The sequence below is a fragment of the Xiphias gladius genome, chromosome 22 (assembly GCF_016859285.1).
Source record: "Xiphias gladius isolate SHS-SW01 ecotype Sanya breed wild chromosome 22, ASM1685928v1, whole genome shotgun sequence".
In the NCBI taxonomy this organism is placed as follows: domain Eukaryota; kingdom Metazoa; phylum Chordata; class Actinopteri; order Istiophoriformes; family Xiphiidae; genus Xiphias; species Xiphias gladius.
In genome coordinates this window covers 17,651,510-17,679,037 of record NC_053421.1, presented here as the reverse complement: position 1 = coordinate 17,679,037, position 27,528 = coordinate 17,651,510, and the positions used below count along the sequence as shown (strand labels likewise).

Sequence of the window (27,528 nt, the reverse complement as noted above, 5' to 3'; positions counted from 1 at the left end):
TGTCTGATGGATATAATTATAAAGGTGGAGTGGAGATGGGGTCTGAACGCTGTCCAGTGAGGTTGTAACAGACAGCTCTATAGAAGAGCTCTATTCTGAGAGTCAGGGCCCAGACAGCACATCGTTTGTGGAAGTATACCCAACGGGATGTGTAGCCGTCACTGTATGGTCATGTCCAAACATAAATTTTGAATAAAATATCTAAAATAATCTTTAAAAAAAACTAATATCAGTGGACACACTGATATTGAGGTACTATATGTATGAGCACTGACATTCGTAAAACTCAACTGATAATGAGTTAAGACTAAGTTGAGTAATAAGATCAAATCCGACTAAATGAACCTAACTTTCAAATGAGGTGTCTACAGAAATGTCAGCTGATAAAGGACTCTGAACAGCTTGTTTTGCCTGTAAGTGGAATTAATTCATTTTAAGGCTGTAGATGCACAGATTTCATACTACATAACTGAATTTGCTTTTAGGTACTTGTGAGACTTTAAAGACACTCTAAGGCTCAGTCAAGGGTTTTAGATGTCTGTGTAGCAAATTCTGTGTATGTGTTTTTCTGTGTATGCTTGTGTGAGACACACCTTGAGGGATGAGAGCATGTCCTTGGTGCCCATCACGGTGCGCTCAACCCTGGGCTGAGAGCCAGTTGGGGACAGGGCTGACACAGAGCAGTGGAACGCCAGGAGGTATGGCAGCCTCTCTGGGACACCTGAGAGCAGCTGTGACAGAGAGGGGACTGACCTTGCAAAGAGGCCCAGAGAGAGAGAAATTAGATGTTTGGTAGAGAGCAGCAGCAACAGAGACCCCTCCTGGGAGCGGTCAGACACTCGACATCTGTACACAACTGCCGTGAAAGAAAAATAGCGGGAGAATACACTTTGTTAGTACAGTGAAATCGTACCATGCAAAGTATAAAGATAATGTGATTAAAGTCTGGTGATTGTTTCAGCACTTACTGTAAAATGTGATGTTGTGGGTGGGGGGTGCTAAAGTGCAGCATCTCAGAGTGTAGCCTTGCTCTGTGTAGCTTTCCTCTGTGACAAGGTGCATGAAGCTGATAGACACATTAAAAGCAATATGAGAAAAGATGGGTATGATTGGGACTGCTGGTTGATATTGGTTTATTCTGGTCACACATATTTCATAAGTGTAAAAAAGAAATGTGGTGTGTGTTTGCACAAGGACTTAAGTTCTGACTGGTCTTTTGGTTTTTTCAGGTATTAAAAGGTTGGTGTTGAATTCCTCGGGAACAGAGTAATGTAAGGCTGTTTGGTCGAACAGTCATTCTCCAAACGTGAAAGGAATTGGATAATGATCTCCACTTTAAGCTGGAGACACAAGACACAGTACCATAGATGAACAGTCTCTATAAATTTGCTTATCTATACATGCATCTATAAACATCACTGTCCCAGGATGCTTTTGGGCTGCCCTGAAACTCCTTATGAAACACCCTACTGACCTGAGAGACTGATTTGCTGTATGCTCCCCTGTTTGTGTGGTACTTAACTCCACAGTGCATCCTCCAGGCAGATATAGCAGGATCAACATTTCGGGAAGTGTGTTCAGTGAGGGAGGTATTAGAGGGGTCCGCCCCAAAACTCTTTGTCCTGCAGACAAAGGCTGGACACCAAAAAGTGGCTGTCAAAATCTGCAGTCATCTGTGCCAGGTGGTCTCTGAGCGGGATGCAGAGAGGAGGATGAGACGGGAGGATTGATAGCAAAGGACAGACAAATCCTTGTGAGACATGGCCAGATGAATTTTTGGCAAGACGAACGCTGTAGAATGAAAAACTGATATGAAAGAGGATTAGGGAGAAAGACAGAATGAAAAAGAACCACAAACTGTGTAGAGATGACAAGAGTGTACAGGAAAGGGTGTGTTTGTATATGTGTGTGTGTGTGTGTGTGTGTGTGTGTGTGTGTGTGTGTGTGTGTGTGTGTGAGTGTGAAACTATACTACTAACTCTCTCCTTGGCAAAGGAGAGAGCCATTGCACGTCATTAGTATCCAGTGCACATTTAACTGACCTGAACACTGATGACCAGGGTCTGGCTGACCCCATATGTCTCCATAGCAACGACATCCAGCAGAGCGGAGCCACTGTCTTAGCCACTTGTCAGAACCCCCTGGGAGTCCAAAATGACAAGCTGTGTCCTGTCACACACTGACACAGAGCATGGTGCACAGGGCAGATGGCATCTCTGGTATACAAGACAACAACACGCAGTGGTTATGACAAGCAGACACTTGATTTCTGGGCAAAATTTATTTTCCAAACCTAGAATTTATTAAACCGTTTAGAAAAACTGTTTTGTTTTTTTTTGGTTTAAAGTTTCTCCGCAGGTACAGGTAGGGACTGAGTGTCAAGGACACTTCAGCAGGTGCTTATTGATGTAAAACTTTAAACTAAGTACTCAGTCTTCCAACTCACTATTCTGTTACCTACATGCCACACGATGCAGGATGCATGCACACCCATACACACACAGAGTGTACACACAGAGTCTATTGAGTCTTAGATTTGAAAATTAAAAGAAATTGGAAACACGATTTGAAAAAGTATTAATGCCAAAATGCGCTGGTGGTAATTGCACTGTAAAAGCACCATTTGCAGCACACTCTGAGTTTAATTGCTTATGTAGTTGTAATGACTTTGACGACTCTGGAGGATCTGTGGCACAAACGGCAGTCCATTTGCTTAATCTCCTAAACCTCCACACTTTCTATTATTCTGAACTGTCTTTGCTATATCACAGGATCCTGTTTACCATTTATTGCGTTGAACAGTGTCTTCTTGCAACAGAAATCTTTCTAAAATATGTGTTGAAATCATTTCGAACTTACTTACTAGTCAGATTTCGCTACATAAAGAGAGACAAAAGGAAAGAAGGACAGCAAAAGAAATATATTCTGGTCGGACATGTTTTATGTCTTTCATGTGTTGATAAAAGGAGATAATAATAATGAAATATGAATGTAAGCATGTATCCATAACGGGTTACATCAGGGAGGTTGTACAGGTTTAGGGTGGGTCTACTCTCCTGCATATATTTTACCCTCTCCCAGAGGCAGTCAGAGTGGTGGCCCCTGAGCTCTACAGTCACAAAGTTGATAAATTAGTAATCATATGCTTAAAGACACACGACACATTCGGACCATGCACATGCACACATATTACATGTACATACGCACATATTCACACAAGCTTGCATGTATGCACATAGAGACAGACAGAAACACACACACTACACACACCTCTGCATGAGTGAGGGTCACTGTGATGGATGCTATTCCTGAATGGCCGTGAGCATGAAAGGCGACTGAAGACTTGGTAAAAAAAAAAAAATCAGTCATGTCAGTTTGTCACAGCTTGAAATTAATCATTCCTGGGTCTGCAATCACGTTCTGCATGAATTATTCTGACCATGTAGCTTAAATAGTCTGTGCACTGGGAGTGTGCCTGCCAGCACCATGTGTGAAAGAACATTTAGGGAGACGAAGAGGAGTTTTAGGGGTCATCGTGAAGGAGGTGAGGTTGTCAAACTGCTCCTCCTTTTGGTCAAACCCAGTAAACTGCAGCTCTACACTTCCACAAAATGACAGAGGAAAATGTGGGGATAAAGCTACTGACGAATGGTGAGGATAGACATAAATCCTTCTCTGGCACAGCTCTTTATGGTAGTATAAATATAAAAGTACCAAAAATATTTGTTCAGCTCATTTAGCAAAACAGTGAGTATAATGATAGAGGGAAATGAGATGGAGGGAGAAAAATAGGGTGGCAGAAAGAAGATGTAAACAAAGGCTGTTCCAACCACTGAGAATGTTTGAACATACTGCTTTGTGTTGGCCAATAGAAGGCTAGCTCCTAATGGAGGAGACAGACAATGTGTTAGAACTGCTGTCAACAGTTTGCATAGGGAACAGGTTCAGAAAATGTAAATATACGAATAATCACTAGCCAGATGCCACTCAGTTATTTTGGTTAGGCCAGTGGTTACCGAATGTGTTTACACACAGGTGGCAAATGGATTATTTCTCCTGTCAGAAAACTTCCGTAGTCAGAAAAATGCATTTGATGAGTATACTCATGCATACTTTATATAAACTGGTAGTTTAGACAAAACACAAGTAGATAAATTCTGTATTTGAGCAATCATTTATAAAGGATGTGTTTCAAAAGAACATAGCCATAATACTTGCAAAAATGTGAAAATTATGAAACTGAATGACTGTGCTATGGTACATTATATAGGGCTGAGAGAAAAGTTCCAAGGTCAATTTAGTTCCATTCATGCATTCGTTCATTAATTTATCCATCCATTCATTCTATTTCTAGTTCAATGCCTATACTCATACAGTACATTCCTACTCAGGGTCTGAGACATCTGGGATCTATCTGTGCATGCATTTGGTGGAGAGCAACAAACAACCTACACACAGACAATTTACAGTCTCCAGTCCATCTGACCTACATTTTTCTGGAAAGTGTGAGAGCACCAGAGCGACGCATAAAGGCAGACACAAACATGTCAGGGAAAATAGAAACCCCACAAAGAGAGGCAGAAAAACCAAACACCTTTCTTATATATGTAACACAAATAGCCTGATCTGTGTTACATAATAGCATTCATCAGGCACCAAACAGTCATGTAGTTAGTTGTCAAATTAGGAAATAAGAGAGATCATGCTATGACTAAAATCCCTAAAAAAAAACCAATCTAATACCCAGTAGAATTGTTGATCAGTACAGTACAGTAAATCCCAACAAAATTAATTGTAACCCACACACCAATAACTGTGGAACTTCAGTGGAGTATGAAATACAGAAAAATAGGAAATCTTTTCGGATCCACACTTGATTTTTTTTTCATATTACATCATGTGCCACAAAATCAATTTGACTTGAATGTCCAATTTGTAATATACTCAAGCCTATTCCTGATGGAATCACCCAATCAACAGCTTTCTCTGAGCTCATTAAAAATAAACAGTCGGTGTGAAGGACACACTGATTGCTAATCAACACTTTCAAAAATGCATATTTGTGTGTGTGTTTTTGTGACTCCCCTTGCTTGGAATCCTTTCTAGTGGTGTAAGGAAACTCCCCTCTGATACAGACACAGACGTTACTATGGAAACCATCATCCCTTTTCAGCCAAGCAACTGGGGGGGTCTCATTGTCTGTCTATGAGTGCATAAGTGTGATAAGTAGAAGAAGGTATAGCACTAGCAGCAGGGAGGCAAGCTAGAAAAGAGCAGAGGAAATTAAACTGAAGAAACTTGCTGTGCTCGTGGGGTACTAGGACTGAGGGCAGGGTCTGGGCTGGATGGAGGGTGAAGAGGAGGGAAAGAGACAAAGAAGCTACAGGTCACTTTCAGCCTCTTTTCCTCCCTTGATGGCTGATGGTTAGGGGGCCAGAATTTTCAACACTGACAAATACCAGCTACTGGACGTACAGACATGCACAATGTTAATATAACAACTCCAGTACTGATGTCAAGGGACGACTCTAGAGAAGGGTTACGTTGCTAAAAATATCTCATTTGTCTTGAACCACATCTATCAAGAGTCCCACCTGGATGCTGAGAGCCAGACGAGTAACACTGCTGGCGTGCTTCTGACCACTCCTAGGCTCTAATTAGCTGAATGTCTCCACCTTCAGCCTTTCCACATCCTCCTCAAAGGGGCCAGTGGCTATGACATGGGAACCGCCTCATATACAATGAGGTGTGACACTCTGACAGAGGGCACTGCCTCAGACACAGAAACCTAGAAAGATATAGAAATAGAAAAAGACAGAGAGAGAGAGAGAGAAGAAAGTGTGAACTGGGAATTACACATATAAGTGGCACTGGGCCCTGAGAATAATATGCAGAGTAGTTACAGGTAGTCGAGCTTTGTCAGTGGAAGTGGCAACAGTAGAAGTCCTGTCAGGAGAGGAAGCAAAGCACAGCTCCCGTGTGGCATCATTAAAAACCCCTTCATCTCTCCCTTCATCGTAAATCAACTGAACAACCTGAAAAATAGGTCAATTAACAACCTCTGCTCTCTCACTCCCTCTCCCTCACACACACATACAGGCATGTCCCTTATACGCAGCCTGAGGGGAGTGTGGGCGGCCAGTCTTGCCATGGAGCTAATATTGTACTGGTCCACTTCTGTGCTGATGGTGACAAGGGTATGTCTTGCACCCACTGCTTCCACCGGCGCAGGAACCCGAACCATGAACAAAAAGGTTTATAAACACACGCACACATACACATACAGTTGTTGCAGTTGATGTCAACAAAATGTATATGCATTTTGGAAAAAAAAAAAGGACAGTGAGTTTACTCATGTAAAGCAGCCAGCTCTCTAGAGCCCATGTGAGTAGCACTTCTTCAGCTGCATCAGCTCATTCTAGGATTGACCATCCCCTGTCATTAAACCACCTGGCTGGAAATCTATGCACAGTTCACATTACTGTATACATTTTTTTTCGGGGTGCTGGCCATCCTTCATAGGTCTTGGCATTAAAATTGCGCAAAATGTGTATGGATTTCAAAAATTAAAATGGACTGCAGTACAGTCAGAGTGTGTTAGATTTCAATGCCCAGGAAGGTGACTGCACACTAAACTAAAGATTGAGTGGATATTTAAGAGCCTGTTATCTGATCTGTTATAACAACACACACATTAATAATTATATCCAGTTTGACCGGTGGTATGTCAACATTATATCCATGATTGTTATGTGTTAGAGAATCCACTAATCCAATAAAGTCTCTAATAGACTTAGCATAAAAAACGTTGATCGTACAGAAAAGCATATTGCCGTAAACTCCTAAGCCATTCATCGTGTGCATCCAACCCTATATAAGAGTGTACATTAAATGAAAATGTCTTCGTAGGTGTCTATGAAATGAGGGGTTGGCAGTAAGTAAATGAGAGATGATGATGCGCTTCCACATCTCTTTGACTTAATGTAACATACTAAAGTGCTGAGGTAAAGAAAAGCGCTGTGCTGAAGATGTGAAGATGCTGAGCAGACACACACTGACTAAGGCCAAAAAAAAAAATGACAAAAACAATATGTTGTGGTAGTATCACCAGGTTTGGACACTGAAGTCCACTCCTTTCTATCCCCCGCTTTCACCATAGAAGTTAACCCAGTGACTGACATTGAGAAAACAGTCACATGAAGCTAAAGGTAACTGGGCTTCAGTACTGGCTAAAGAGAAGTGTGTTTCAGCTGAACCTTTCAAATACCACCTTAATTTAGAGTTGGTATAATAAATAATATATATGGTATAATAAATCACCACCTCAAGCTTTTCTGAGTAATGTAATTAGAAATGAGGACATTGCAACAACTCAGACCCTAATTAAAATGCTGGAGACCAAATTATAACATGGAGATTTGTCAGGAAGCAGTCTAGGTATCAAACAGGATTCTTAAAAAAAGAGGGACCTCTGAGAGGTAGTACCGAGGAAGAACGCCTGGCACACGAAGGAGGAGTGGAGGTCCCCTGAAACTGGGTGAGGGTAGCAAACTGGTGTCGCTCTCCTTTTACCCCTCCGTACAACATGGTCTCCCCACATGCTGTTTCCTGACCTGGCCTCTCCATAAACATCAGCAACATCATATGGAAGGATGAGATAGAGAAACAAGTCAGGTAACTATGAGGTTGTGTAAAAATGGGAAAAATCGAGTTGTCTCCAAATGCAGACACACAAGCAGAGCAGGCTGAACTAAAGGTGCTTCACTTGAAACAATGGTTAATGATTTACAGTTTGGCAACACGAAAATGGCAGCAGGCAAGGTTATATAACAGGAAGCAGGAACTCAATGACATTACAGCAACAAGGACAACATTTAAGTGAGAGTGGGCAAAGTGGATGGTCTATGTACTTAATGAGGGACAGGTGGGAGGGGAGGAGCAAGATCAGGTGACTGGCAAAGGGCGGGAAAGTCTAAGGGCACCTGGTGGTGAGATGGAAAATGACACAGTCAATAAAAAATACAGGGACAAACTGTTTAGCTTTCATTTGCATGAATATTCCATATATATACACTATATATATGTGTGTGTATCCACTCTCCTATCCTGTGGTGATGTGTTGGGGGGTAAGTGCATCCACTATGTGAATCGCAGTCTGGCCCAGCGTCTTTCCCTCTATCATTTCTCCTTTCATCATCACCACAGCAACATCACCGTCACTCTCTGACCAGCACACAATGCTGCCTCCCCACTTCTACCTGCTCAGACACTTTAGGCACACACACATTCATAAACACACGCAAGCGCACAACAAATGCAGTCTTTGTGAATTCAGTTCTGCCTCTAATCTGTCCCATACATACAAACATAAATACACACATAGTCATGTACAGACCTGTATGTTTTGGTATATCTGTCCGTGGTTGCCATGGAAACACCAGGACAGAGGTATAGGAATGAGGAGTTCCTAGATTTTCACTTCCTGGTGAACTGTAACTGGTGGGGTCATCTGAAGGGTTTTACCTTCATGAAAAGGGAGGGACAGTAGCCAATAGAGTGTGTGTTTGTGTACATATTTGTGCTTGCTCCTTTGTTCTGCTGCTTCTTTGCCACAATGTTGAAGACACATTATGTCTCAACAACATAATAGGTTTTGTTAATAGAAGCTTCCAGCAAAGAAAACAGCTCAAGTGATCTCAGCACAAACAGGAATCAGAGACAAGGGATGTGGTCGCAATGTCTCCCACTGACAGAAACAGGTGAGATTAGGGCTGGTTGTTATGGTGATGAGATTACAGTTGACAGGTATACCACATGAGAGTGGTGCAGGCAGGTGATAACAGTGGCCAACCTCCAGCACCTATCCGTCTGCCTCCTCTTCCACTGACAAAGCTATGTGTGCACAAACGTGCACTAAAACACATGAGCCCTCCTAGTCAATACAGGAGTCTGGGGTTAGGTCTCTGTTTTTAAGCGTAATGAGGCACCTGGACTCCACCATGCATTCAGAGCAGGAGGACACCTGAAGTTCAGCAGAATCAACCAGGCTTGGAGAAAAAGATACACGAGGAAACCACATGGCTGTGTTGATGTATGCTCTGTGTGAGTGCATGCATGTGAACTATGTATTTCGTTAGAAATTGCATTGTCAAATTATCCTCTGGAGCACTTAGAAAAAAATCTCTTTAGTGAGGTCTTTAATTTTAGAGATAAGGGAGAGGATTAAAATGCAAATTTTAAATAGAGTCACCTTAATAAAGTTGGGATGAAGGGTGAACCATTAGCCAAAAAGAATGTGTTCCTTAACAGTTACTCAATGGAATAACTGTTTATCTGAGTATCTCATGAGAATCCATTGTTCGAGTGTTGTTGCTCTACAGGTAAGTGGCAACCAGTCACCACAAGGGTCATATCTGGGCAGTCATAGGGAAGAAAAGTATAAAAAGGACACACAATATCTGATGCTCCTGTTCAAAGTGATTTGTGATTTTTTAAATGGACTGCACTTATATAGGCACTCATTCATTCATTGACACTCACCTATGGCAAACAAGCTACCATGCATGGCACTAATCAAAGTGTAATTATCAACAACAACTGGGTTTCAATGTCTTAATCAACACCTGGACAGGAGCCTGGGATTGACCCGCCAACTTTGTGATGAGTGGACAGCTCACGCTACCTGCCGAGCCACAGCTACGCATTTTTTAAAGCACACACACGTCACTTTGGAAAGTGGTCAGCTGTCATACAAAATTTTATGTTTTTTAATAAATGGCTTAAAACCTACAAAAATGTAGGCTTTGCTCATTCTACTGATGTACCTCATTTACATTTAATAAAATGCCATTTCTTGCTGTTGCTTTTAGCAAACTGTTATTGTGTAATAAAATATTCTTATATATTCTTCTTTTGGCTAAATTTGGCTGGGATATGAGTAAAAACATATCCCAATTCCCATTTTTTTCAGGTAATCAAATCTTCTACCTATTAGTTCAGCTTTCTCTGGGTCCTTTTGTAGCCTTGGCTCAAACAGCAATCCTAAAAGGCTAAATGGGAGTCCTGAAAAATGGAGAGAGGTGGATAGACAGGTGGAGAGAAAAAGATAGAAGCACAGAGAAGAATGTTAAAAAACTAGGCTACGGACTTTGCCTGGACCTTAAAGTTACAGAACACAATCATGAAAATGCAGTGTAGTCTGAGAGAGATGATGAAAGCCCTGAGGCAATCGAGCCTGCCAGTAAACAACACAGATAACAAGCTCATCACATTTGGGTATGTGCCTCAGGCTGCCTGGCTTTCACACCTTTGTTACTCTTATTATTTTCAATCCTTGGCTAAACATACAACAGTCTGGGTCTTTACGATGCTTGCTTTGTGAAAAAATAAAAATCAATGTCCTCTGTTAAGGCGAGATTGTGTTAATGCTTTGACTGCCTTCATGATCAAGTAAATTTACTTACAGATGATAAACCTTGAGAAGATTGGTGTGTTGTCACCTTTGCGACGGGCATTGGTGTGAACTAATAGGAGGGTGTTTAATTTAAATACCGTAGCTTTTACTCAACTACCATCGATGAGTAAGAAGCCCTGAATATAAGGAAGGTATAAGGAATAATATAAGGAATATATAACAAGTTGTTGTTAGGATCTCAGTGTATTGACTGTGACTCACCATTTCACATCATGAGGTATGTCCAGTGAGCAATTATTGAAAAAAAAAGCTTAGCTACATTTTGACAATCCATGCACAAATAATGTGATATAACAAATAAATACTTTAAGTTGTGTTGTCCTTTTTCTGACAAATCTAGACAGATGACAGTGGTGTTTTCACTATCCTGATGAAGAATGTAGGCTACCCACTGGTAATCATACAGTATTTAAAAACCTTTTACTCTGCCAATAATAGACGGACAAATCCACACAGTGAAAAATTGTTCAAGTGAACAAAACAAAAAGTCAAAGGCAAGAGACAAGAGAGAATTAGAATGAAGATGTCTGACAAACACTATGCAAATCCTAAAACAAACAATCTTGTGTTATAAAATGCATCTTTCACTGGCAAAAAACACTTCCCACCACAATCTTAATTACAGAAAAATCGAAAATAGTATGACTGAATGAGTGATCTGAAATGCTGTTACCAAAGGCATTTTAATCAGTTAAACAAGGACCTAATTGAAAGTCAGTTCCGTAGCCACATCAACCATTGTAGTAGATGTGAGCACAATTTTTTTCCTCATATTTGTGTGTTTTGTTCTTATTTCTGCCACAAGTAAATTAGATTTTTTCTTGCTGTATTCAGAGTTCAACTGAATTATTGCACTTTATATTCACTGTTATTGCATTGACTTATATGTCAGGTAAAGGTTGTAGGAGGTTGATTGCAAACCTAATCATAACCAACACATGCTTGGTACAACCACAACATTTTCCCAAACTATAACTTAATCTCAATTAAGGCACAAGTCATTTTTGTATGTGCTGAATACAAATGCAGTGAAAACAAATTGAGGATACCACTTTTATCACGACTTCCCTAATTAGCTGGATTAAAATGTGAAATTGATCCCCAAAGTTGACAAAGGTAAGACCAGACACAGACATACACATGTCCAACGCCTGTCTCCACTTCCACTCACAGAGTCCCACGCTCGGTGATGATGTCGGTGATGGTTGGTGCCAGTATAGAGAACGCTGACACAGCAGAAACTAAGACCTGATGAACAGAAGGAGGCTTGGACACTGACTGTAACAGGTCTGGACGATTTCCTGAAGTTACACACATGGATTAACACAGGCACATACACACATACGCACGCACGCACGCACACACACGAGAAAATACATAATCTTTTTTTAAAACATCAGTTTACTTTGAATGTCATTTATGTGAAGGACGTTGCACTCCAACACTTAGACATACACCTGCAGAGATCTGCACTTTGCTGCTCCCTGTATAGCCATACCTTCCGTATTTATTTATACAGTTTTAGCAAATAAGTATTACCTCAGTTTGTATGATTTGCATGTCTTTATTGGGTTTATTGTTCTTACTTGTGAGCCACGTCAACGACAAGTCTCCATTTCCTTGTAACATAAAACAAATGTTTATTACTGATTCTGATAGCGTTAACCTCGCCCTGACTAGCTTAATGTTAGTTGTCTTGCAATTTTGAAATTTCTTTCGGTAGCCTACTTTTTGTCCGGCCATTGCTAACAACATTGGTTCAAAGAAACCAAAGTTTATTAACCAGTTTATTGCAATAAACGGGAATTTGCAAAGTGTTTTCGCTTTATCACGCTGACTTGGCAACATCTCAATTATGCAGTCAGTACGTTTTTGAAGTCTTAATTGTTTACTCACTTTTCCAACTAGAGTTAACTAATCTATAACCTAGCAAGCTCAAAACTCCAGCATCTAACAGTTTTACGCCCCATCATGAAAGAAAAAATCAACTCACAAACTTTAAATATTATTTAAAAACACAACCAACTCACTTTAAAATTAGCTACAGTTGATTTATCAACCGTTTTCAAGTCGTTGTCCATGGTGCTTTCTTCAAACATCGCGAGAGGATGAGACGGTGAAAGTCAGCGTCGCCCGGGAACAACTGCATCCATAGCAACCTGATAGCAAACAGAGAATGTGTACATCCCTGACACCGGGTTCGCTTTTACTGTTTCCTATCCAACAGAAAAAAAAACAAAACAAAGTTATAAGCCCCCATTATGAGATGGCCACAGTCACAGAGAGAGATAATCTTCTTACAGTGACACATTGTGCACAATTGGCCCATTAGTGACTGACAAAATACATCAAAAATAGCCTGTGAAAATTCTGAAATTGGCCTGTTTCAGTATTTAGTGTCCAAACGGTAATTGTTCGGTGTGGAGACGCACAAAATTAAACGCAAAATGTGCGTACTGTTATCGCACATTAAGCGAAATGGAATGCACTTTAAAATAGATATCTAAACTGTAGGCTACAGCGTGAATTAAGAAATCAAGAAATGTTTTGTTTCCTCGCCATGTTAAGCACCGAAAAAAGAATACAATGAAAATAAAATAAAAAAATAATGTAAAATAAAATAAAAATAACGGCAACAGAGAAAACATGGAAACTGTAATGTTATAGATATATACTTTATTAATTCTCTCTGATAAAATAAAATTACAAAATAATTTCAACCTCAAACGGCACTTTCCTTGTTCATAATTATTTAACGTATTGTTAATACATATATTTATAATAATTGTCATGACGAATGAGAAGAATACTATAGTTTAATAATATTAGATATTAGCTATAACTGCGTTTAATCATAATGGTAGAAAAGACTAAGCAATACAAAGCTAGATTTCGTTAACAGCATACTGTACAATATTCCAAGCGTATGTAATTCAGTATTCCGGCCACAGCGTGTCGCTATAAGACAGTTTTCGATCCAATGCAAGGGTAGGCTTGTCTCTTTTCCCATCACACCATTGTAATTCGTCTCAGATATACCTTATTCTCTTCCTATGTTTTTATTTGTTTCATGAACACCTGTTCCTCCATGGCCATTTTCCTTTATAAGGTTTATTTGTGTTCCCTTGTGTTCATCCGTAGTCCACCTTGATCTGTCTTAAAGCAGTGAAGAGCAGTCCATGTACCGCACTGTAACAAGTCCATGCCCAGATTTTCACAGTTATTCCCTCAGAAATATTGTCAAGATATCTGCAACGCCTCCTGCTATCTTTTGTCCCCAGTGACAGCAGCGTTCCCTGCCTCTTATTGAAGTCCATTTAAGAGAGAGCACTTTGGTTGTCGAGGTGTGTGTGTATGTGTGTGTGTCTCCGTGTGTGTGGGTGTCTGTTCCTGGGTCTGCATGGCAGTTTAAGTGATCGAGCATGCAAGGGAGTATATTTCTTTACACAGAATACATTCATGATAACAGTGAGTTGTTTGGGGACTGCAGGCTTGAAAAAGGATGGCAACAGCTATCTTCCCTTCATGAAGGGTCATCGACACAACCGTACACCGTGAAAAAATATTAATCACATCAACTTATAATCATTCAGTTAAATCGTCATATTTTAAAGTCAATTAAATTAATCATGTAAAAATCTATGTTTTAGTAATTTCTTTTCAGAAATTGACAGCAAAACAAAAGACACTACAGTATCTCAGTCAATTTGACTTCACTGACTTCAGCCACACAAGTAAAAGACTAAACAGATCGTTTATTATTGATGGATAAGGTTTTGATTTATTTTGGTATGCCTCTGGGTGGATAGACTCCAGTAAATGTTTTAATAGCATATAATGAAAAGACTCCCTGAATGTGGAGCATTAAGTTTGTGCAAAGCTCTGTGTTGTAGAGTCAGTGATTCATAAATAGTTCAATCAGCCAGATTGAAGTGCCAATTTAATGAATGCTTACGTTATAACCTAATTGTTCTTCCAACAACCATCCCAGTATTAATGCACTTGATACAACTATTAATTGTCCATTTTCTCTGAGGTTTACATAGGAAATGTTCACAGAAATTAAACAAAATCTAAACTCTTAATGTCTCATTTTGGTACAGCAAACCTACATGTACAGTTAAACATCGGTTCAACTTAATCTGTAAATCAGTGAATGCAGTAATAAAGTCCTGATATAGTTGTGTTATGTTATTTCATCATCTGCTACTGTCTTCGTCATCACATACAGACCTCATGATGACTCATGTCCCTCAGTATCATGTCAGCTTATTTCAGCTTGACTTGTAATTTATGTAGTTCGGTGAACCGTTACAGTTCTCCCAACTGACTACTTAAAATGTCACAACTATGCGAAGTCTAAACTACTGCATTACCTCACCCCCACAAAAGATAAGTCATTAGGATGAACATTTTTTACAGTGTATCTACATTGCTTGGCAGTGCTCTGTGGAGTTTGACAGTGCATCGAGATCTTGGCAGTATAGGCTTTAGTATTATTTTATGGGCTGGTGCATTCATTTCTTTGTGTGAGTGGAAATAGGGCCTGCATTGTGAACGATTGTATATTTACTTTTCTGCTGTAACTTGTATTGTGTGGATGATGATTAGATATAATTTGTGCATGAAAGTGTGTGTGTGTGTGTGTGTATGTGTCTGAGTGTGTGCGCGCGTGCGTGCGTCGAGTGTGTGTGTGTACGTTTGTGTGCGCGGTGCATGCCACTAGTTTTTTTTTTGTTGTTTTTTTTTTAATCGTGGTCGTATTGATAGAACCTTTTGTTAAAGGGATGCTCGTTAACACACAATTAGCATTCAGATAGAAAATACATCATAAGGATAAAAAGTCATGGTCATTAATTCCTGATGAAAGGAGAGAGAGACTGGGAGAGGGGGAAGGAGAGAGAGATAGAAAGAGAGAAAGAGATAGAGAGAATAAAAGGCCTTTTCAGTAATTGGAGTGGATTCCATTTAGGAGCTCTGAGTTCATATAATTATTCCTTGTTATTTCTCCTCCTCTGTTCTTCCCCCTCCTCATCCTCTCTACCGCCATTTCTCACCCTCTTGACATCCTTCCTCCCCCTCGCACCTTTTAGAGTCTCCATTTTATCTCCATTTTTCTTCTCCTTCCCATCGTTAAGGAAAGCGCCCCAAAGTTCCTCACATGTCTCATCATTCACACTGGCACTCCATCTTAATCCCATTATTTTTCCTCATAGTCCCGTCTTCATCCCTCTCTCATGGAGCATTAGTTTCAGAGGATCACCTCTCATTTCTCCCCTCCTCCTCCCTCATTCCTCTCCTTTAGTCTGAAGTGAGGGGACTGGCACAGCCCCCCTTCCTTTCTCCCTGTTTTGTCCCCAGATTTGTCCTCTCCTGGTCCTCAGAGCTTCTTCAGCAGCTGGAGGTGCAGGTGTTCGGGTTGGGACTAGCCTCCAGGCTCCCCTCTGGGCTCGGTGGTGGGGGCGACAGAGGGGAGTCCAAGGCCAAAGTAGGGACCTGGGCTGAGGGTGGTGCTGGAGCTATGACCTGGATTGGAGAAACTGAAGCTGGGGCAGTGGTTAAAGAAGCTGCTTGGGACAGAGGGACCACTGCACATCCTCCTCCTCCTCCTCCTCCTCCTCCACCTCCTCCTCCTCCTCTTACATCTCTCGCATCCCTCTCTCGCAGCAGGTGGACCAGGGCGGCGTGCTGGGCGCTGAGGGTGGCTGAGAGGTGGGCAGGGAGGGCGTTGAAGCCGGCGGTGAGCTGCTCCACCCGCTGCTCCAGGGATAGCATCTGGCGCTCCAAGTCCTCGCTGCGGTCGTTGAGCTCCGACATCAGCTCATACATGACGCTCTGCATCTATGGAGAGGATGGGATAACGTGAGATGACTCTGTGCACCCAGGGTACTTTGAAGAAGGAAGACAGATTGCAAATACATAAACAGGAGTATTATGAGGGTTGCTTTAATAAAGCTTATTTAAAGAAAAAGAATCTGGATGGAATGAGAAGAGATGGTAAAAGTGGAAAGAGGGCAAGCAAGGGCTAGGGAGGAGTATATGAGACACTGAGCAAAAGGAAAAACTGTCCAAGAGGGAGTAGAAGCTGGAATGAAGAAGAGGCTGGAGGGAAGTATTTATTTTGGTGTTATAACATTGTGAAGAAATAAGAGCCAGGAGAGACAATGAAAGGAAGGCAGCAGAGTGTCCCTGCCTTGCACATCCTGGACTCCGTAACCATGGTAAACGCACAAGTGGCCATTTGAGATGGAGTCACTGGCGTAATTGCAATATAGCTAGTGCTAAAGGTATTGCTCCGTGGAAAGACACAAAACGCATACACCCTCACCCCATCTCTTTCTTCCTCTTATTCAAGTCTCTATTTCATTCCCTCCCCACTCTCTCTTTCACAGTCACATACACACACACACACACACACACACACACACACGCACACACACACACAAACACACACACACACACACACACACACACACACACACACACACACGTGTGTGCTCACATTCTCACTCAGACTCCCACACAGTAACAGCAAAACATGAGCACTCCCCTCCCTACTCTCATTTCCTCCTCGCTCTCTCACTCAGTCATCCCTGTTTCAACACTTGTTCCGGTTGCTAGGCGATGCAATTCCACAGAAACGGGCAGGTCAGCGTGAAAAACACAGGAATGTTGTGGAATATTTTGGGGGCAAAGAGTTTGAGTTATTCACATGTACGATGGTTATAAGTATATGTCCTACATAAATGAAGAGCACAGATGAGTATGTCAGCTGTGTATTTGTGTGTCTCACCTTTGAGAGGTCCACTAGTGTGTTGGCCTGATCACTGAGCTTCCTCTGCTCCATTTTCACACTGCGTAATCTGCAAACAGATACGCACACGTACACACATAAAATAAACAAACACACATAAAAAGTTGAAACCCAGTAAACACACAGGGGTTGGTCCAGAGAGCTAATCCCCCCGGGTCCAGGCAACAACACTGTGGAGCGGTCACCTTGCCTACTTCAGCTTAATTTCTACCTGCAATCTGTCGCTGGATAGGAATGGACAAACACAGCTAGCACACAGTGTGCTCTGAAACACTGTAATTTTGTAATGCAGGTGGAAATATACACAAACAGAATGTAGACTGAGACCTTAAGGTCTAGAATAACTGAATATTATAGTTAATATGAAGAAACCTAAAGAGAAATAAACTAAGGGGAATGAAATCAGTTTAAAAAATTTGAGCACTTAGCTAAACAAAATAAATATGTCTTCAGTCTAATTATAGATAGGACCTGGATGATTCTGAAAACATAATGCAATAATTAGTAAACTAAAGGTCTATTCTGTGTTTTCTTGAAAAAAATCCTTTGGCTCCTTCCATTATAATGAAGTGCAGGATGCTTTTAGTTACTGTGTTCACAGAATCAGCCTCTCATCCACATGATTCGGGATTAGCCTTTCCATGTTACAACTTAAAAAAGTCTTAGGAATCTTGACCCTTGACTTGGCTTTTGAAGGCACTTGTTAATATTCACAAGTCTTGACCAAACTGTTCAAGATGAAAGGAGCAAGCAACATTAAATGGCCACTTAATTTTGATGCTAGACAGAGGATATACAAATATCTTTTACAAAACAAGATATTAAAATGGCCATTCACATATAACTAAACAATGCTAAGGGATAAATTATTTGCAATTGTGTGATTAAGTTCCGCTGTTTTATTTGTATCATCAACAACACTCTTTAATACGATGATATGATGATCAAAGTGTCTCTTATAGTACACAATGCACTGATTATCCAGTCCCACAACTGTATTTGCCTGGAGTGAACCTGCCCTTAAGTAGATGATGATTCATTTTGTGTGTGTGTGTGTGTGTGTGTGTGTGTGTGTGTGTGTGTGTGTGTGTGTGTGTGTGTGTGTGCAGGGATTCATGCACTTTATCTGATTATCAGTGTTTATTCAACCTGTGGGTGGATAGAAAGTACAGTTGATTTCAAAGGCTTCATCAACTCAGCAGCACTGTTGTGTGCAAGGGCTGTTTGCATGTGCTTATGTGTGCGCGCGCCCGTCGTGTATGTGTGGGTGCATGCATGTGAGGTGTGGTCTCACTGATGTATAGCCTGGAGGAATTTCCGCTGGTGTTTGCGGACTCTGGAGTGGTCGATCTTCTTCATCAGCTTGGTGTGTTTGTAGATGAGCCAGGTCTCCCTTAGCACGTTAGCCGCGGCATTCTTTATCTGCTCCCAAACAATAAACACAAGCACACATACACACTTATTGTTAGCAACAGGTAGCCTTTGGCAACTGAAGCAGGCAACAGGTTTGGCCATCCCTGTTCTCTTTCACTTTTTCTCTCCATTCTCCATTGTCTCTCTGCATAAAAAACAAACAAACAAAAACACTTAACCATCTTTCTCTTCTTAGAAGCTGCCCTCATTCTTTCTGACTCTCTCTGCACACACCAGCTTGCTTGCCAATGCTTTTCATGCGTGCATAAACAGATCTCTCCTTAGGGAGATTTGGCAATGAGAACCAACAGGAGTCTCTCACACACACTTCTCTCTTCACTTGGTCTGTCTATATGACACATTATATCTGAGATTAACTCAAATGGGCCGCATTATCTTGGTTAGTGGAAAGTAATTCAGCACAGTATCACTGCAGTTCATTAAGACCAGTGATCTTCAGTGATTTATTTATGACAACAACTGAGAAAAACAACAGCCTCATGACTCGCTGCCATTAAACTATCTGACAATCCTCAACCCTGCAGAAGAGACACATTAAAGAAATAGCCTATGTAATGATGCTCACTTATGGAAAGCCTGAAAGCCAGAGTCAACCACAGGATGGTTATTTTTCTCCATTTCAGTGGTCAGACATAGGCTTCAGATGCTTTTAGTTTGTATCATCTCAATGCGAGATTGCTGTGATTTAATAAAATACAAATTCAAAATGTCAGTGTAGCCTTCAGGTCGATTTCTGTGGACCGAGATCAGGATTCTGTTACATTAATTTATATTCATATCTGCTCCTGTATGTTTCATGTACTGTATATTTCTATAGGTTGCTATGTAATTACAACACAGGGGTCTGACACCCAGCGCAAAAAGCGCGGGTGGATACAACAGAGAAGGGAGAAGGGAAAAGGGAGAGAGAATCTCTAAGGACATAAATTGAATGAGAGACATCAAAGGGATGCTGAGCACTGAACAAAGAACAATTATACCCCCGTCTGAGGAGCACAAAAGACCCCAGCAGCTTGGCTAATCAGCACCCATCCACCGCAGTCAAGGACTGCTCACACATATGCACGCCTCCACATACACACATGTAGACATACACGCACTTTTGGCTACAGATGAAGAGAGTAGGAGGCCCTGGGCCTTGCAGATGTGTTTTCAATGACACAGAGGAAGTCAAACCAAAAAGAGCTAATCTAACATATAGTGTAGATAATATATAAGGCCCCTCCAGGAGCTTGAGTCATACAGCTAACTTGCCATGTTACCAGTCAATCTTAATGACAGTTAGCATCACAAATGTATTCAGTCTTTACATTTATACAGCTTGTTTACTGATAAGATATTCATATATAGTATGTAAATCTCATGTGAATAAAATAAAAAAATAAAAAATAAAAAAAATATTCATGTTTAGTTCACAGGCTATGACAAATGAGTGATTTGGATGTAAATGTAGGGTTGCATTATGAGGTAAACCCTGATATTGCATGTTCCTCTGAGGCTCATCCCCCAGTTTGAATCAATGGGATTACAGAACTCCCATCCATATAGCAAAGACAGGCACTGACAGAGCTGCAAAGATCCTAAAGAGGCATCACAACCATGACATGTTGTCAGTGGGCCTGCGGCACTGATGTCCTCATCACTGTTGGTAGTGTTGCATTTTTTTAGTTAGTGTTTTAGCATAAAATTTAAAATCACAACAGCGTACACAGTTTGAAAGGATATCTGGAACCAGTGACAGTAAGTAAAGAGTTAATTTGTCTGAATTATGATTGAATAAAACACAGCTCCTCTAGTTTTAACCATAGGCCAGGTTACTGAAGAGCACATTTACTACCCTACATATCTACAGGCCCATTCGTAAACTGATCCTGGTCAAATCCTATTTCATCCGTTGAAATATCAGTTGATTAAGCACTGAAGGTCGAGTGAAATATGATGAATGACGGCATCTTGTGTCTGTTGGGCCAGCTCACTGTGGAAGTTTTCATGCAAACTTCCAACATCTGTCCAGCGTTGCAGAGGGAGCCTGTTTACACAATTCAGGCCATTTAATTAGATGATGCTAAAGCCTCATCCCTCGAAACTGCTTGACATGCTAATAACAGGGACATGCAAATAACAGGGAGCGGTAATACCACATACTGTTTGTGTTTTACACTTAATTCATCTGCACCACACTCTTTATTTGTCTTTCTCTCTCCTCCTGGGAGTTCATGTGGAAACTGTGGCAAAGACGGCAACTCCATTAACAAGAATTTAAAGACTCAACATGAACTACTAAGAATACTCCACGAGAAACCCAATGACAGCAGCAGCAGCCATCCCTGGACCATATGGCCTGTACTTGGGCAACGATGTTGGGGCCATATGGCTGGTTTGGGTCAAATATCTGTTCTGGCTGCTCCCCTACACGGCACACCGTATGGCAGGTACATGTGAAATCTGTTAAGACAAGGGGTTTCCGCACCTCAGCATGTTGAGCAGTTGATGACATATCGTGGAGTACAAATCAATCAGCACAAATAGAAATATTTTAAAGAGTTCATTACAGATACTACAAATACTATGAATTATACCAGTCATGTTAATTAACTTTTTCAAAATAAGCATGAACTCAAATATATAAATATTGGTATCACAAATTAAAAAAATAAGAATGGACCCTGAAACTTCCTTTGTTGTTTAACTGAAATAGGGGGAAAAAATAATCTTTGATTGTTTTACCTTCATTTTTCGTAGGGATGGAAATATTTTTCTAACATTAGAGGAAAAGCAGAGGCGCTTAAAGCTTCCAACCCTGGAGGGTCTTAATGACCTGTGTATGCAATTAGTAATTATGTACTGTGGTGCTAGAGATACAATGGTGTTTTCTAGAAGAGCATAAAACATAAACAAACAGGCCAATTACCTTGGCAACAACCTCTCACCTCATCCATGTGCCACGGCGCCACGTGTCCTTACCTGCTCTGACCTTCCCCTCACTGGCATAGTGACAAAGGGAAGAGACAAGTATCTTTCTCTCTCTCACACATACACATACACACACACACACACACACACACACGCACACAGTCAGACACACAAATATGGTCAAATATCCATTAATGCACACAAACCCAAGACAAATATCACTGTCCTACCCTCTAAAGCAAAAGCTGAGGGGTTCACTCAAGGATCAAACAAAACAATGAGGGTTAACAGAGCATTTCATAGAATTTAAATAATAACTGGCTTCAACTGGTGGTTTAATACATTTTTCGTCTCCTGAATGAAATTATTTGCTGGACAACACCCATAGTACACCATAGACATCTTCATAAATCAGTACACTCTGATTACACTCAGGTTCAATTGGTAAAAAGTGAAAAACATCAGAGATGTGTTAATGCATCCGTTGTGTGTCAAATTAATTCTTGTCACTCTCCCAATACGTCTACACTAATAAGGATCCATTGACTTGCGAGTGAATTAAAAGACGTCAGCGGAGGAGTTATTTTTACTGTGTGGAGCGAAAGCTAGCTAAGGAGGAATCTTCAAGGGTTAGATTGCTCCCGTTTGGCTGGTGCTGTAAACATTGGAAGGCACTGCAGCACCTCCTCCTTGGCCAGAGCCCAGAGTGCACTCTGAATATTCAGAGAGGGTGAAGCTCTGAATTTGCCACAGGGACTTCGGAAAGTGCTCTGAATTAACCAATGATCCAACGTTCAGAGTACAAATTTCTATAAAGACCTAACATTTTCAACTCTTGCAACACAATTTAAAAAGCATTAAATAAAAGTACTGACCTCAGAAACTGACTATGTCAGCCATATTCACACATTCAATAGGCTTATTACTTCAATGAGTGGCATTTAATTGACATCTTAGTGCCATCAAAAGTAGGGAGACACTACTCCACTCCACTGACAGTGTCGAGAGTGCTCTGTGAATGTCGCGGCGATATTCTGACCAGATGGACTATCAGCAGTGCTCTGAATTAACCAATACTCCTGCATGAAGTCACAGTAAACTGTAACCAGAGTGCCAGCCCTTTAAACACACCTTTAACACTCTGCATCGAGACAACAAGCCCTGGCATCAAACACGAGCACTTAAACCTCACACACATGGTGGACTTAGCGGCTATGTTAACTGCTATTTAATTAACATCCGTGTTAATCCTATCAAAGGGAGAGGAACACTTCACTTCAGTGAACACTGCATGAAAATTAACCATGTGGACCGAACTTTGAACGATGTCTTTAAAGCACATCATCCTCCCTGATAAGGTTATTAGGTCTGCACCACATAAGATTTCAAAGTTTCTACTTCACTCTTGTTGGGTGTGTCTGAATGATCCATGGATGAAAGCAGAGAACACTCAAATGATGTAAAGTGAAAACATTTTCAAGTATGTTATTAGTATGTGTCAGAGAGTGTCAAAAGTACCACACTTTCTTCGACTTAAAATATACATGTACATGTACATGTCGTCTGAAGCAAAGTTTATTTTACTGTGTGTTGTAGAAGTTACTTTGCTTGCAGATTTGTGGGTCTAGCTCTGCACTAGCATTTAGTTGCTGGTGGACAACAACACCCAATGCTTTTTTTTTGGAAAGATAAGATAAGATACCAGAAACACAGGCTGGCTAACAGCGTCGCTGATTGGCATTTAATTCACCTTCCTTTTAATCCCTCAAAGGGAAGGAAGCACCTTTTCAGTGAAGTAGAAAACCAGTGTGTGTGTACCTTTGTGTCTATTTGTGCGCGTGTATGTGTGCACATATGATGATGGCAGGATGTGGAGTCTGTCGTTGCATTATTCATTATAAAGCCTTGAGTTATTCTCTTGTTACGATGATATGGCAGAGAATGGCCTCAACCATGTAAATCAATGTGCATACAACAGCTTTAATCATTGGTCTATAAGTAATCAAAAGTAGGAGACAATTACCACTGTATCTACCGAAGACACATTGAAGGAAATGTCACCAAGCAGCACACTGTATTGTGTTGAATGAAACTACTGAATGGCACCTCCCTTACTTGGTGACTCTTTGTTAAGATTGTAATTTAAGAAAACAATTCCCTTAAAAGTGTAAAGGATGAATTTTTTCTTTGTTCAACGACTGATAGCATGTGAGGAGAGCATCAGTTTCATCTATGTTTTTACAATGAATCGATTGCAATGACTTAAAGTTACAAAAAAATATTATTTTCCATTTACAAATTAAATATTTAAAGAACATGATGTAAAAATTGATCTGCAGTTGCTGTATGTATATATATATACAACTTTTGTATAATTAATAGTGTTGAAAAATATCCAGTGTAAAATCCTTTAAATGAGGGGGGGCGTACATCGGACCAAAAAAACTGGGAACAAGTGCTTTGGATGGTCAGCTGAATTCCAGATTGTCAGTAATGCACATGCATACACTCACAGAAACCCATACACATGCACACACATGGTTAAAGGTGCTAAACGTCTTGTGAAAACACACTCTGGCTGATCTGGCAGTTTGCTGAAATATGAGGTGAGAGCCTGGCTCCAACAGAGACAGAGTGATTTGGCTCCTCTGTCGATATTTTATCCACACTGAAATTATTGATCATCCTACTTCATTCAGTCACCCAGATATCCTGCTGCTATAATGTACCCTACATATTTGATATGGGAGCTATTTTTAAAACTTGGGTCTTTCAACTGTATGAAAAATTGAAAAGGACTGGAGGAGGGTGGGAGTGAGAGATGGAGGGAAGCAGGGGGGAGGCGGCAAGGAAAGGAGAGGGCAAAGGAGGAAGGAGGGGAGAGAAGGTGACAGATAGAAAGAGAGAGAAAGAGAGAAAGGGATTTACTGTAAAAGAGGCAAATGTCAGAGGAGAGGGGAGGTGGGAGGGTGGAGGGATGGCCAAGCGGGGAAAAAGACTGGAGATGGAAAAAAAGAGAGACGGTAAATGAGAGAGCAGAACAGAGAAAGCAAGAAAGAGACGACCTTTTATTGCCTTCACTCACTCAAATAACATGGCCCTCTGTCACAACAATACAGGGTGATAGTGTGAGGTAGTAGTTGGGGAGGGTGAAGGAGGGGCAGTGACAACAACAAGCCATTTAGCCAGGCTCTCAACCACCTTGTCTCCAACCCAAAAGAAATCCTAAACTAGTGCAGAGTCCCCCCCAAAGGGCGCTTACACATAAATCCGTTCTTTTATAAATTACAATTCTGTTAGAGGCCCAATCCCGGTGCATGCAGAGAACATTTGCTTTCTTTCACATATTACAGTTTTGCTTCTTTTCTGCAAAAGTACAACATACTCGTTCACACCACCGACACAACACAAGCCTACACACCCTCTTGGTGAGTTGCGTGTCCATCATGAAGTTGTGTACGTGTTTCTCGGCCTTGGTCAGCTCCAGCTTCCTGGCTACCACGGCAACCACCAGAGCCGTACAGCCTGCACCCTGAGAGAGGGAGAAGGGAGGTAAGAGGATGAGAAAAGAGAGCACGGAGTCAGTCAGTACAGAGGAGGGATTGGTAATTTGGTGGCTTTTGGCCGTGGAATTAGCCCAGATGATTGAAGGGAGAGAGGACGAATGTGAGGAAGGGGGCCGGATGACAGAAGGAGAAGTGAAAGGGAGAGAGGAGAGGATTAGGAGTTATAGGTCTGTTCCAGATCAACATTTCCTCATGTTGAGAGGCAAGCCAAGTCTATTTTCACTTCCAACCCATCTGGTGTAAGATCCTGTCTATATCACCTCTATATGTGGCGGGGAAATATGCCCCGTATAGATACAAAAACACACCAAAGACTGACACTACCTCATTTCATTTCATTAGATGCTGTCAATCTGAATTACACGGAGTCAGTCTCCTCCTGTCAACGGAGGTTCGAGGTCTGCAGGAAGTGTAAAAGTGTAAAACTCAGACCGGGTTGTCTGTATTCTAACTTGTCCCACATGGGCTATATGGCAAATTCCTTTGGGTGATAGTGACAGCAGTCTCTCAACCAGAAATACATGCTTGAGAGGAGAAGAGGAGCAGGAATACGGGGAGGAAGACAGACTTAATTAACTTTAAGATTAGACACTGTTTTCAATGGGGCTGTTGAGTTTTCACAGGCTCCTCTGAAGCAGCAGGCACTGAGAGGAAAAAGGGAGAAGGGGAGAAAAGATAAAGAGAGTCAAGAGCTATGAGTAAATGTAAATGGGGAAGGAAGGAAACATAGAGGGAGGGATGAATGTGGGCGGCAAGGGTGTGTGCATGGAATCGGAGGAGAGAAAGATGGAGAAGAAGGCAGTGTTAATGAGGTCACATATCTGATAAGTAATGAATTAAGATTAACAGTGTTTAATGGAAATGTATGCGTGCTCTTCCTGGCTGCTTGTGGGTTTGTGCAACTCACAGTGGGAGAGAAAGGGAGAGAGGGAATAAAAGAGATATAAGGTGAGAAACAGAGTGAGTTGAAGAGTGAGAGCGAGGGAGCATGCAACATTCTGAAGCGTGTAGGAAATAGCCAAGACTTCATCGTGCACACTCTTGAACGATAAGACAGGTTTGCCAAAAATAACTTTGGCTGGGTTCAGTAAAATGTAACGCACAAACAGGCATTAGTGCCCACGTCTATACACTCATCCACTCTATTTGTGTTTATTCAAAAACTATGAATAAAATATGATGAGAGCTGATGGAAAAACCCCTAGAGCATCTATACATGTCAGTGCTTTAGGGAAAAGAGAGCTCTACGAATTGGTAGAGCTCAGTATGTACAAGTGCAGTGCCCTGTGCATGTACCCAGCAGTGTGTAAGTGTTTGCATGTGTGATCAAAATTGTCCTCCTTGGTCGAAAACAGCGGGGTGCTGATTGGTTCGTCAAGGCAGGCTTTGTGTATATGTACATGCATGTGCTAGTGAGAGCGTGCGTGTGTGTGTGTGTGTGTGTGTGTGTGTATGAGTGTGTGTGTTTGTGTGTGTGTGTGTGTGTGTCTGTGTGTGTGAGAGAGAGAGTTTGTTTGTGTATACGCCTGCATCCATTTGATTCCAGCAGGGTTCCCTGTGCAATCTCCACAGAGTGCCACGGCTGATGATGGCTGTGCTTCTGTGATTTGTTTCATATGCCTGGGTGTTTCCCTCCCTCCTTCCACAACAGCACAGCCATCTACCTAGCTGTCAAAAAAGGGGGAATCACCCATCTGTGCTTCTGTGTAACATCCACACAATCCAGGTAAAAACTGCATCTCTCTTCATGCGAAAGAAAAAACAAAAACAAAAGAACAGCGAAAAATAGTTTCCCAAACTAGTAGGAAGGTATAAAAGAAAGAAGGGAAGATATTCAGCATAAAAAAAAGTTAATTTGCTCAATTAATGTGCAGAAAACAAGCACTTAGAGGCACACAGAGCACAAAAAGGTTTGAAGTTGTAGCTACTATGCATCTCTTTAACTTTATGGTTTAACTTTCTTTAACGCCCTCCCAACATTTATAAATAGTATGTGAACATTCAATAAATGGTTTATAACAGTAGCTGTACACAGATATGAGGACATTTTAAGTGTCTATTCATGTACAGTATTTGTCAACAATTCTAACATCTCCTATGAAGAAATATTTTATATTATTATAGCAACGCTTTACCATATTGTAATTTGATATCTGTTTATACAGCAGCCACCTCTTATGGACACCCACAGGGAGAGTAATAGCTGTGGACAACTTCATTAATCAACGCTTATATCGGTGTACAAGTACACTGTATTGTGTTATAAACCATTTATTAAATGTTAATATAATGCTTATAGATGCTAAATACGGGGAGTTAAAGTAAAG

General features: G+C 41.1%; 1 protein-coding gene and 1 long non-coding RNA gene across 5 annotated transcripts in view; both read right to left on the bottom strand.

The window, feature by feature from the left end:
* Positions 1 to 373: 373 nt before the first annotated feature.
* LOC120784455 lies at positions 374 to 7,725 on the bottom strand. 3 transcript variants are annotated; one of them, XR_005706443.1, is made up of 6 exons: positions 7,486 to 7,725; positions 5,595 to 5,788; positions 2,043 to 2,216; positions 1,475 to 1,791; positions 969 to 1,340; positions 374 to 753 (listed from the first exon to the last, which is right to left on the bottom strand). It is a non-coding gene; the product is annotated as an uncharacterized LOC120784455 (long non-coding RNA). The 3 variants fall into 3 exon arrangements; XR_005706444.1 differs by having other exon boundaries at positions 374 to 856; positions 969 to 1,791; XR_005706442.1 differs by having other exon boundaries at positions 969 to 1,791.
* Positions 7,726 to 15,218: 7,493 nt separating this feature from the next.
* Positions 15,219 to 27,528, bottom strand: part of kcnn3 (potassium intermediate/small conductance calcium-activated channel, subfamily N, member 3) — a 42,501-nt gene continuing 30,191 nt past the window's right edge. For both annotated transcript variants that reach the window (XM_040116711.1, XM_040116712.1), the window contains exons 7-10: positions 25,057 to 25,167; positions 18,583 to 18,710; positions 17,268 to 17,337; positions 15,219 to 16,315 (exon numbers count right to left, since the gene is read on the bottom strand). In XM_040116711.1, coding sequence (XP_039972645.1) covers positions 15,866 to 16,315; positions 17,268 to 17,337; positions 18,583 to 18,710; positions 25,057 to 25,167 — 759 coding nt within the window. In that variant the 3' untranslated portion in view covers positions 15,219 to 15,865. The remainder of the gene's footprint in view (positions 16,316 to 17,267; positions 17,338 to 18,582; positions 18,711 to 25,056; positions 25,168 to 27,528) is intronic.